Here is a 13,637-nt window from a genome sequence, read left to right as displayed (position 1 = left end):
CATCTAATTGAAACCACATTTCAGTACGTTGTTGTAATGGGATGTTTTCTAAATAGTCAGAAAATTCATTCTCCAAGAAATTTAGAAAACGGTCCCCATTTAATCTTGCAGGTAAAAAAAACGGTCCCACTAAAACGTCGTTCCAAATTCCAAGCCAGACATTAACAGAAAACTCTTGCTGAAATTTGTATTCTCTAACAGACCTGGGATTTTGATGAGCCCATAATTCCTTTGATTAATTATTCCACCTCTGGTAAATGTTGCCTCATCTGACCACATTATTTTAGATGGAAATAAAATATCATTGTGGCATGTCTGAAGGTACCAGTTACAAAAGTTCAATCTGTTCCAATGATCTTGAGGTAATAAATTTTGCACTTTTTGAATGTGGTAGGGATAGCGATTATCTCCTTTTACAGTTCGCCAAATTGTTTGTGGTGACACTCCCAATACAGCCGACGCATTCCGAACGCTGGTCTCAGGATGATTGTCAAAATGTTGTAAAATACGATTCCCTGCCTGCAAATCTCTTCGTAACGCTGCTTGAAATCGGTTGTTTTCTTGTCGAATTGAAAATGTTCCAGTCTCTCGCAATCTATTAAATGTCAACATAAACACTCTTCGGTTTGGCACTCTTCTGTTTGGAAATCGTCGTGCATATTCTCGCACCGCCTTTAAAGCATTACCGTTGCAGAAACCGTATACAAAAACCATATCAGCATATTCACTATTAGAATACGTACGCGGCATATTGCAAAAGACAAAATTCATCTACTGTTAAAGGCTTTCAAAGAGCGACTGACAAATTCATAACAGAAAGTGGAAAATGTAATCAAATATGTCGGTGCTAGATATGGCAAGAAATGTAAACATTTTTTTTCGATTTCTCTGAAACGGAGCAAAAACGAGCATATGTCTATAGGACTTTTTTTCTTAGTTTTTTACTCCTCTACACGCTCCCGAAGTTTTGCCATTTAATTTGTAAACACCCTGTATATATGAGTTGAAAATATATATGTTTAAAAAAATTCTTTTCCATATTAAGCACAGAATTATCTTGAATAATTTGAAAAAAAAATTGCATTTAAATCTCACAGAAAATTGATTTTGACAATTGTAGATCATGGGCGGTGAAAGATTTTGCGCCCATCGTTCCTCAATATGTTCAAATCTTCCGTCCGGAAAACAAGCTCCACGTGAAGTTCGCGGAGCACGTGGTGTGCGAGGATGAATTTAAATACGCCCTTTTGGCAAATAATTGCACATGTCCCGGCGCATCGACGTTGGTGACCTTGTTGCTACACACATCTAGGGGACAGTAAGTGCTGCTCAAAATGTATCATAAAGCATAATTAGATACAAATTTAGCCATACAAATTTAGCCATACAGTAGCCACATGCACGTTTTGTAGTATATACGATCATTGATTGTTCTACATTTCAATATTTATTTAATCTTTAGACACACACACACACACATATATATAATGAGAGGATTAATTTTAATTTCAATACGATGAAATGTATATATTACCAAATTACAAATATACATATATATATATATGAGATTTTAAAATTTTATTAAATACTGCAATGCATTTTACAAAATAATATGCTATGAAATATGTTATTTTATACTAGGGATGCATCAGATCGTAAAATTACCGGATACCGGATATCGGATATCCGATATCCGGTCGGATATCCAACCCGGATTTCGGGAAACTGTCTTCTAAAAAAAAACAGAAGAAGGATTGTAGAGAAAGAATTGTAATTTTGCAACAATATATACGATATTAATATGGCATTATAAATATGCATACATACTCATTTCTAAAACATTTATATAATAACAAATCAGCAATTTAATGATATAAAATTTCAACCGGATATATTCCCGGATATTAATGATATCCGACTATCCGGTCGAATAGTAAAAAAAGTACCAAATATTACCGGATACCCGATACTTTCTAGATATCTGGTGCATCCCTATTTTATACTATTGTTTACTCTGTATAATTTTATGTTTTGAACGTCACGTAGTATAAAGATTACATAAAGACGGAAAAATTGTGAATTGAAATCTTTCTCTTGACAGAGAAGGTCAACAATCACAGGAAGAATGGCACAGGTTATATGGTAAATGTTCCGGCAACGAGATTTATCACATAATTCTCGGCGACTCCCGCTTTTTCGGAGAGTACGAGGGAAAATCTTTCACCTACGCGTCCTTCCACAGCCACCGGAAATACGGGGTTGCGCTTGTCGCAGTCAGACCGGCGGTTTTTTTTATCCTGGTAATCTCGCGACACATTACCGGTGTCTTTCCTTTTTCTTGGGTACTTATTCCAGCTTTTTATTTCTTGAATAAAATAAAAAAATAAATAAGAAAAGATCTTGAATAACAAGAGACATTGAAATTTCGATTTGATATTTTGCCTTCTTTTATACAATTTTTTGTCAATTTGTTGAAAAATGATTAATTATACATCAGGAAATATTATAAATATTATAATAACTAAAAAAAGGAACAATAAAAAATAAAATGTTTAAATAATTTGATTAAATTTTATAAATATGTAATAAAAGGCCGCCACATAATACGTGCGCCAATTGTATACTTCTGTACGCAGGACCACGACATATAATGAAAAAGACCGATACTTGCTACTACATGAGCATCACCAAAGAGGAAAATTCCGCGTTCGTGGTCGCGAATAATCAAGGTGGTATTGGCGAGGCAACGCAGGTGATCGTCGAAACAAAGACGGACGCAACATCTGCTAATAACGGGTCGACAACGAGTACCCCGACGACCAACGCTGTAACGGCGACCATGAATTCTACAGGGGTAACATCGGCGACAACGACGACGACTACCACCACGACGATATCGACCAGCTGCACCGGTTGCGGTGATGGGAACGGTACAGCAATGAGCAACGGTGCCAACGCGCACCAACGATTTTCCAACAGTTGTAACATTGCGCTGAGCGAAACACTCTGCAGACAGGAGACCTGCACGGGGCCCCGTGTGCAAGACCGATCGAACGGTCTCCAAGATCACAGGGCCCCGTTGCCACCGCAGGTTATTTTGCAGGTCCTCCCTAGCACGCCCATACCAACCCAACACTACAACTTACTCGCATCCAATGTCCACCGTGAGTGTCGCATGCGCCTCGCTATGCTTCTTCTTTTTCTTCTTTTTCAATTTTTACTTTCATCTCTCTTATTTCGCTTTAAAAAGTACGATATTATTAGTTCGTCAGATCATGCCTTTGAAGATATTCAGAATTTGGAAAAATAATTAATATAGATATCTATATTAATATAGATAACAATAGTATAGATTAATTACTAATGATTAATTAGTAGAGCTATAGACTCAAAAAATTTCAAAAATTTGATTTTAAGAAGATTCTAATATAATTTTTATGAACGAACGGAAAATTTTACACAATCTGATCAGGCCTGATTGATACCTAATAATTAAATTTGAATTACTTATTATTTATTTGATTTAAAAAATTTTGCTCTTTGAAAGCCAATATCTTTATTTCCAAGTGATTTTTTTAGAAATTATTAAAGTTATCACAATGTTAAAACCGAAGTTTTGAAGCAAAAGTATTTCAGAATAAAACTGCTCCATACAAAGAGTCAATGATTCAAAATAAGCACCTGTTCACAAATGGTATGAACATGAAAATATTTAACAATTTCTTAGATTTATATCTTTTTTTAGCACTTTTATTTGTTGCACTAATAGGCATTGTTAAATATTGCTTAAAAAGTTATCTATAACGTTTGTATTTGTTAAGTGTTCGTATATCATCACAACACATACACGTACACATACATAAAACATAATGCTTTACAGCTGTGAATGTAAAGTCGCAGTAATAATTAATAAAATAGTGAGCACTGTTTTTAGAAAAAGAAGGAACAGTGGTTTTGCAATGCAAGTTTATGAGTAATTTTTTTTATTAATTAAAAAATTGCAACAATTTGATGTACATATATTACAAATTCTTTTAAAATATTAATATTTCCATTTATCATTTATAGAAATTCACAACATTGTAAAATATAAATTCTGTTAATAATAATCTATCGATAAGTAATAGGTATAATATTAGTCTTATAATATACGTAGATATAAATTAATATTAAAAAAAATTATAAATAATTTAAATAATTAGTAGACTTAACGTAAAGATTTACCAATTGCACAAGAATTATAACTTTGTTCACAAAGTTTTTTGACCTTAAATTTCACTTTGTGCTATTCCATTATAATATAAAGCGAAATTACGTGGAAGATTCGGGATAACAAGGCATATCGAATCACACGTGCGATTAAATATTTATATAAGCGTTGACCAAAAATTAACCGACTGAAATGTCGAACCATTCCTTCCTCTTCATTTATGCCTTTATTGATGTGGTTTATGCTTGTACATCGCTTTATGTGTAATCTGCGTGCATATACTATTCATGCACCATTCAGCAGTCGTCATCAACGATCTTCAATGCAGTTTCTGAATAAGAAACTGCAAAGCTATAGTGTAAAATATTGCTCGCTTTTTTACGAGCTCTATGTTCGGCATTCAAGGTAATCTTCCATATAGATTTCGGTTGCGATATAATCGATACGCATTAAGATAATAATTTAATATGCCATCAGTTAATCAACATATTCAAAAATATGAGAAAGTAAAAATAGAAAAAAAAAGAATTGAAATAAACATGAACATAAATGATTATAAAAATTTGTATAAAATTTAATATATTATAATATCTCAGAAATTGTATTTCATACGAGTATAGAGAGTATTAATTAAATTAATAATTTCTAAATATATATTTTTGTCATTATAAACAATTATTTTATTAAATTAAGAAGAGATATCAAGCTTCAGTTATAATTATAAATGAATTCATTTTTAAACGTTTTTTATTTATTATTATTTTTTATTAAAAGAAATGTTTCAGTATTAACTTTGAATTTGAAAGTAAGAAATTTTTTTTTTAAATGCAATTGATTAGTTGCTTTACACCGATTCTCAGATAATTCTCACTTGTGACGTCATAACTCAGTTGAATGCGCGTTCCTTTTGCATTCTGACAAGTGAGATTTAACTGAGTTGTTGCCTACAATCTGCACAAGATCGAGACCGTGCTTTAGTGAGTCTCGTAATCTCGCTTTAAAAGTGAGGTTATGAACAATATGAACTTGTGTTGTCTTGTGATAACTTTTTACCAAAGTAAGCAAATAATGACGTCATTAATTTGAGTATGAAATACTAGCTCACTTCAGACTCAGTTTCACTTGTGTGCAAATGGAAAACAACTATTAACTTGCTATTGATGCCAAAAAATTGTTAATCTTGAAAAAATGTTTATTTAGGATAGACTTATTTGGTATATTCTTATTTCTTTTTAAATTTTTACAACATAAAACACTAAAGTATACAGATATATATTACTACGTGATTTGGTGTAAAAGACACTGAATGCTTAGTGTTGAGAGAATATGTAAGTATAGGATTATTTGTATGTAAAACAAAGAAATATAAAATAACTTTTAATAATTTTTATACCAGAAGTGTGCAAACGAAAATTCAAAATGTGCATACATATGCAAATGATAAGCAATCGAATGAACAATGGAAAGTTAATTTTTTCAAAAATTGGAGGGCAACTTCACATGAGTATGAAATAGCGTTCCTTTTCTCAACACAGAATTATCGAATTATTTCCATTCTTAAATTACATTATGTCTCTTTTATTAACATTTATCGGCTATTATGAAGACATTTCTTTTGACGTATCCGCAATTTCGTAGGACCATTGAATATTATGAGGATCAATTTCGATATTAGAATCACTCATCGCGGTCAATCTTATATGTTACAGCGACTTATCTCGATCCCGGCGGATTCGGGGATTCGAGGCAATGCTTAAAAGAGGGAGGATCGACGCCACAAACGCCTATCACGGGAAATCATCTTGATGTGCCACGATCTCTCGATCCGAATCCAAATCTGCTTAGTCCAGAAATTCTAATGCAAAGGAGAGGTCAGTTTTATTTATTAGTCGTTTAATGCACCAAAGAATACTTTCCAATTAGAGAAAAAAGTATATTAACTCTTTTTTTATTGTATACTAAAAGAAAGTTTTTAAACAAAAATTGTGTCAAATATAAAATTTTGCTATCTGATCTTATAATATTATAGCTTGTCATTTTTGTAAAAATTTGTTTTAGTTTCTTATAATCTTTCTATAATTTAAATTTAAAAACTGATGATTGAAAATCATTTAAAATAATGTTGAACAAAATTTTATTAAAATTTATTCTTGTGCATTTGATATACCTTTGCGTGAAATATATTAGTTTGAAGCGCTTTTAATTGTATTTCCATTGATAATATTTTTATTTTTGCAGTTATTTTAACAAATAGTTATGCAGTTCGTATTATACATCAATGTTTGTATGATACTAACGAAATTAAAATATCTATTTATTAAATAGTTGGCTAACATCCTCCTTCTTCATCTCAAGTTGATGCGATCAAAATAAAATTATCATATAGTATGCAAGTTTGTTTAAAATAAAACAAACTTTTTCTGAAGTATAATATTTTTAAGATATGGTAAAACATACTCTTTTGTCAATTAAATGTCTTCATAAAGTATTTAAATACTGTTCCCATGCTGAAAATTTAAAATTTCATGGCTTTGAATTTTCCTAAAATAAAACATAATTGAATACGAGTTACTTCTTATTATAATGAATTCTTAATTTTTAATATTAAGTGCACTGAAAAAAGAAGTGTTTAATTTTAAGATATTAAAATGTTTTATATTTGACTCCATTTTTTAAACACTTAAAGATGTTTTAGTTTTAAACTTTTTAAATAGACAAAATAATACGTGTTTGGATTTAAAACACTATACGTTTTAAATCCAATCACGTAGTGTTTTATCTATTGAAAATATTTAAAACTAAAACATCTTTAAGTATTTAAAAAATAGGGACGAGAATAAAACACATTTCTTTTTACAGTGTAAAATTAATTTTAAAGAAATAAAAGTTGCCTTTTTTTAACCAAAATTTTTTGTAATTGAATAAAAAATATATATGTCTGGCTATTTATTATATATATTTTCGAATTTTAATTCAATAAATTACTTATCTATTGAATTAAAATTAAATTACTATTTATCAAATTGCGTAATTAAGAAAACTATAATTTTAAGTATTAAATATTTATATAGTAATAAGGCCGTTTAAATTTATACAAAGAAAATATTAATTAAACCAATATTAAATCAATAATAAATCAGTTAAGTTAATACTATAAATCAACATATTTATCATATTAAACGCATTTAGGTTCAAAGATAAATTTTTTTATATATAATAAATCATAATAAAGCACAATATATAAATTTTAAAAACGTAAAAGAAGTATCGATATAAGTTAACAAGATATTTCGTATATTAAAGAGGGAGAGAAAGAGAGATATTTTGTTGGCAATATTTTAGGAAGCAGAAGACCAAGTATTCTACCAGTACCAGATATGTTGACAAGCTCGACGTTACATCTCCCTGGTCAAGAATCCTTAGACCACGAAGCTGACGAGTCTGAAGATGAAATGGATGATGATGTTCCTTGGAGATCGCCAAGCGAGAAGATCGCGTAAGTATTTTGTCTTTTTCTCGTCTTCCATCGTGATACATAACATCGAGGGATATCTATACTACAGCACGAAGAAGCTTATTGAGAAATAAATCGGATAGAGAAAATTATTAGCAGGAATTTTTTTGTCCTTTCTTCTCTTCTTCCGAATTGTTTAATATACGTTGTGAATATATCGACTTTAAGCACAATTGCAAAATTTTCTAAGGACAAATAATTTTGCACTTTGTCTCGCGCACCTGCATGATACGGTCTTGTGCAACGGATTTTTTATTTATGTGCATTATAAACGTATCTCTTATATACTTATGCATATTGAATGTATTTTATATTTTTTGTATCTGCACACTATTAATACATCTAAAGATAAGTAACTTGTTAAAGAAAAATCTGAAATTTTCGAAAATGAATAAATAAATAAATAATAATTTAATTATGTTATAATAATTTAATTAATAGATAATATTAATTTGTACTAGTCTTATTACAATATAAAATAATTCTTGATTTATTTTTATAAATTTCTTTAAAAAAGAACAAAAAGTGAAATTAGTTAGATTTTATTTTTATAAATATATAACGGTATCATACATATAACGGTATCATAGATCAAATTGGATAAAAATATTAAAGTACTTTTATGCAATTCACTTTTCTGATACAATTTATATATTTTTGAACATACATATTGATATTGCTTTTTTGCGCATAAATTAATTCTTAGTATTTAAAATTGTATTCACACACATTAGACTTGAATTGGATTTCTTTTGTAGTGAATCTTTTATCGAAATTGTCTTGTGAAATTAACAAAAAAAGAGGAAATAACCGCACAATATTTTATTTATTAGAAATAATTTTATTTTATATTTTCTTTAAACTTAATAAGTAGAATTCTCATGAACAAATAATGACGTTATATTTTTGGCTACTAATTTTTTAAATTTCATTTTATACATTATCGTGAAATTCTGAAAAAATCTCTGCTGAATTACATTGAAGATGGGGTCACTCATCATCACTCATATTTTTTTTATAAAAGCCGTGCAACGATTCGACGCGTTTTTAATTTAATGACACATCATGTTAAAACGCGGACGCGTCAGAAGCCATTGTAGCGTTAATTCTATGCCATCGAAAAATAGGATACTTACATAGGTATATTCTGGGAGTTATATGAATATGCTGTGTACCTCCTGGCTCTTCACGATATGCTTTCATCTTTATCTTACGTTCTCTCGACAACATGATCATGTCAGCAAGTTAGTGTTAGTTCGCGTGGGCGTAAGTGCTGACAGTGTAATGAAACGACCTATATTTGCACCCTCTAACTTTTACGCAATAAGCAAAAATGGTTGCAATTAGAAAATATCGTTCCATTAATTTGAATCTGAAATTTTATAGAATAACTTATAGTATAATTATTAAAATTTATAGTAATTATAAAAAATTGTATAACATATTATTAAAATTTTAATTTAATCTCAGTTTCAAAATTAAATCTTAATTAAATCTAAATTAAATCTTAATTTGAAAATTTAGGACGTATAAATAATCATTATATATGTAATTTACTCTATCACCTCTAATGAGCCTGTATTTACTTATGAACATAAACCTTATCCACTTTGAATATTATAATATTTTAGTACGAATTGCAAATTACCGTTTTTTATTATAACATGTTTATAATAATAAAATAATTAAAAATTTGTTTCCTTAATTATCAATTACGAACTTTCAATTTATTGCAGAAAATATTAAAGTTATCATGTCTATATACCTATCTAAACATCTATGAGTTATCTTAAAGCATTTATTGATTTAACAGAAAGATTTAACATTAATTATGAGTTTCAGATATATTAACAATAAAATTTTATCTTAAATTTTGATATAAAAATTTACTTAGAATTGACATTATAATTAATTGATCATTTGTTCTTACCTTCTAATTTTTATTTTATATGTGTCTACTTTTTAATTGAGAAAAAAACTTTCTTTGTAATAATTAATATTATGTGTCTGTTGTACAGAAAGAGTACGCGTTTCTTAAAATTTTATGTGAATAATAAAGAATATTAAAATATGTGTGTATTTTATCATTTATATATAACATGCTAGAAGTAGATAAGAAGTATTTTCGGACTTTCGAATAAACGCAGGCTTATTAGAGATGACAGAATAAATGATATGTACAGGATGTGTTTTCTCTAACTTTAGCATCTAAAATAGATTTGTTTTTAATAATATAATAAAATGTCAAAGGAAAAATTATTCATTCGGAAAGAGTAAATGTTATGATAAGCAAAAAGTTCTTTTCAAAGTTATAGTTCTTAAGATTTCGAGATTATTGCCATTTTTTAAATAGAATTTTTTACATAATATGATTTCTCTACTTATTATGCATATAAAAACATTAAGGTAATTATATTAAAAAATCAATAATTTACGAAATATTTTATACTTTATTATGACAAACAATATAAAGTATCTAATCCTTTTTTTATAACTGTATTCTAATATACTTTTATACGCAGAATAATGAGATGGATCAATAAGAAAATTTATATGTGTACGTGCGATATTGATATAGTATGTAGTGATATGTTAATGACACGTAAATCGTATGTATGTAAGTCCTACTGAATCGCTAATCAGACTGATTTAGAATTCCCTTAATATCGCGATAATCTTGAAATCTGAAAAAATATGATTTAAAGAAAAATTTTGTTTATCAACATAATATTTACCCTCTCAAAATGAACAATTTTTTCCTTCAATATTTTGTCATATCATAAAAAACAATGGAGCTATCTTAAATGCTCGATTAGAAAAACGTCCTGTACGCGAATTATTTGCGCGGGCATCGTAAATTTTTTTAAGTAAGATTTTAATGGCTTTAATATTTTTTTTATTTTAATAGTCTTAAGTAGCATTAGTGCTATGCCTATATAGCTAGCAGTAAATATGATCTCTGATATCTCTCCATAGTTAAGAAAATTTGGAATGTTTTTGTGCAAAATAATATAGAGCTTCAAAGTAGGTCCCCACAGTTAGATTCAACTATGAATTTTTTTATTACAATTTGTATTATTTTATATTTTTTATCCATCTTTCTGATTGTGAGAAGCGTGAAGTATCGAACACGATAGATCAGATGATTTTATGCGCAACGCGAATGTTTTGTCGCACTGCAGTTTATATTCATCTTTGATCGTTTAAGTATAATCGTGCAAATCAATGGTCAATGTATCCTGTCTCAATGTCTCTATGCCTGTTTCACTAACGGCACCGGACGGTGCCGTTGAATTGCTGCTCGATGCTGTCCTGCCTGACACCTTATATGTCCTCATGGATGTTTTCGATGTCTTCCTTCTTGCATCATCCTTGTGCACTGCCGTCTTGCCGCACGACTTCCGTCCAGCAGCTTTAAAGGGTGAGTCTCTTACTTAACGCTTCTACACGTTTCTCTATTTGATTTGCTTATTTATTTATTAAAATATATTTTATTTGTTTTAATTTTACTTATTATAATATAGTTTATTTAATTTTACTTATTATAATATAGTTTATGTAAATAGTACGTCTTACATAACTTAGAGATTTGCTCGTTAAAATGATGTCGTAAGTATATATCGGAAATAACACAGTATTTCGACGTCAAGAGAAGTTATACTATAATTGTAGAATTATTACAACATTGTTGTAATAATTCTAGAATTATATTATAATATACGTGTTATAAAATTTAATATTTCAAATGTTAATTGATTACATATCGCAAGCCATATATAAAAATTATATAATATCAAATCCGTAATAAAATACAATTAATAGCATATATGTATTAATTCAGGATAATAAATAATTTTAATTTTAATTTTGTTGTTACTTAAAAAAGAAATTAATAAAGGTTAAAAATAAAAATTGAAGTTTTACACTAAACTTGTATTTACAATCGTTAATTTTATCATAAAAAATTCTTAAATATTTTTAATGTAATTAATCATAGTTATGCATAACTTTAATACCCCCCTATGTAATTTACAAACACAATAATATTATGAGCGTGATAAATGCTTCCGGTCAAACATGATACTATCTCAATATTGAACTCTTTATAGTTTGAATCGCGTGACATGAAGATACTGACGAAATCCGAGAGTATAGTGTAAACCGATTTGCTCCCTTTCATCTCTTTAAAATGACTTACCTCCAGCTTTCAAGAAATCCAGTACCCCCCTCCCCCGAAACCAGTAACCCGAGCAGCACAATTCATTGGCGAAATATTGGTTAAACATTGGCATACATTGGGGATATGTTGGGCCAATGTTGCGCTGATGAATTGTGCTACTAGGGAAATAACGTTCGAGAGAGTTTTCGAGCTTTTTTCATGGAAGATCTACATATTTTTGCGCGTATATTTTATAGAAAACTATTATACATATACCTATATTAAGTTAAATATATTAATACAAAACAAAAAGAATTAATTTAATTTCCAGTATTCTGTAACTCTTAACGACAGTTCCGTATCGTTATGTTGTTGCATAGCTTCTTTGCCATATACATATGACATCTGCATAACAACCAGTGTATCGACATTATCATTAAAAATTACAGAATCGGAATACAGTTGAGGTCTGTTCTTTTTATATATCAATAATCATCTTTCCAAATATCACTGGATTGTTCCAAGCAACATTTGACGCTTGATAACATGATGCCGATCTACCATCTTACACAGAGCTGCAATTGGGGCAAAATAATCAAATTTTAACAATATTACAGGATTGTCAAGGGATTTCCGCCAGTTTCACCTTTTATTGGAGTCTCGCCAACCTTGTGTTATCTTCTTAAAGAAAAGAAGCCTCTCTGTTGCCTTCAGCTGGCTCAGGTATGTATAGCACTACAGATTAGAAAGTAAAAATAAACTTTAAAAATAGTAACGATTTCTTACATTCGTAATTCTTTTTTCTGTTTTATTAGGTGTGCCAGCATTGCAGTTATAGAAACGCCAAAGAATACAATTGGCAGAATAAGACTATTATATTGGCAGCCGATTATGCTAGCAATGGAATTTATAACTTTATAATACCACTGAGGGCACATTTTAGGTATTTATTGCATCATTAATATATAATTGTTTATTGATAAACATTACAGTTTGTATTATACACTAAACTTCATAAAATGTTTTCATATATTAAACAGAAATTCATGTTGTTGCTTTGCAATTATATTAATACTTTGATTCAAAATATCTCAAATATTATTTTAAATCAAAATATTAACGCAAGAGTTACTAAACGCCAGTTTTAATGGCCTTAAAACCGTTTATAATTAATTGCATTTTTATAATATAAAGTGTATTTTAAGAACTCTTACATACATTTTCGTGTATATATATAGGGTGTTTCCAAATTAAATGGCAAAACTTCGGGAGCGTGTAGAGGAGTAAAAAACTAAGAAAAAAAGTCCTATAGACATATGCTCGTTTTTGCTCCGTTTCAGAGAAATCGAAAAAAAATGTTTACATTTCTTGCCATATCTAGCACCGACATATTTGATTACATTTTCCACTTTCTGTTATGAATTTGTCAGTCGCTCTTTGAAAGCCTTTAACAGTAGATGAATTTTGTCTTTTGCAATATGCCGCGTACGTATTCTAATAGTGAATATGCTGATATGGTTTTTGTATACGGTTTCTGCAACGGTAATGCTTTAAAGGCGGTGCGAGAATATGCACGACGATTTCCAAACAGAAGAGTGCCAAACCGAAGAGTGTTTATGTTGACATTTAATAGATTGCGAGAGACTGGATCATTTTCAATTCGACAAGAAAACAACCGATTTCAAGCAGCGTTACGAAGAGATTTGCAGGCAGGGAATCGTATTTTACAACATTTTGACAATCATCCTGAGACC

The 13,637-nt window shown here is 29.4% G+C and overlaps 1 protein-coding gene across 1 annotated transcript in view; it reads left to right on the top strand.

Moving 5' to 3' along the window:
* The window catches only part of SLO2 (slowpoke 2), a 104,453-nt gene that overhangs the window by 82,741 nt on the left and 8,075 nt on the right, over positions 1 to 13,637 (top strand). The window contains 8 exon segments of the mRNA XM_018453866.1: positions 1,121 to 1,318; positions 2,102 to 2,300; positions 2,303 to 2,342; positions 2,637 to 3,164; positions 5,920 to 6,081; positions 7,553 to 7,706; positions 12,501 to 12,606; positions 12,699 to 12,826. Of these exon segments, the coding sequence (XP_018309368.1) occupies positions 1,121 to 1,318; positions 2,102 to 2,300; positions 2,303 to 2,342; positions 2,637 to 3,164; positions 5,920 to 6,081; positions 7,553 to 7,706; positions 12,501 to 12,606; positions 12,699 to 12,826 (1,515 nt within the window).

This window comes from Mycetomoellerius zeteki, unplaced genomic scaffold (assembly GCF_001594055.1).
Source record: "Mycetomoellerius zeteki isolate Tzet28-1 unplaced genomic scaffold, Tzet1.0 scaffold415, whole genome shotgun sequence".
In the NCBI taxonomy this organism is placed as follows: Eukaryota; Metazoa; Arthropoda; class Insecta; order Hymenoptera; family Formicidae; genus Mycetomoellerius; species Mycetomoellerius zeteki.
The sequence above is the reverse complement of the archived record's forward strand: the minus strand, read 5'-3'. Positions and strand labels throughout refer to the sequence as shown.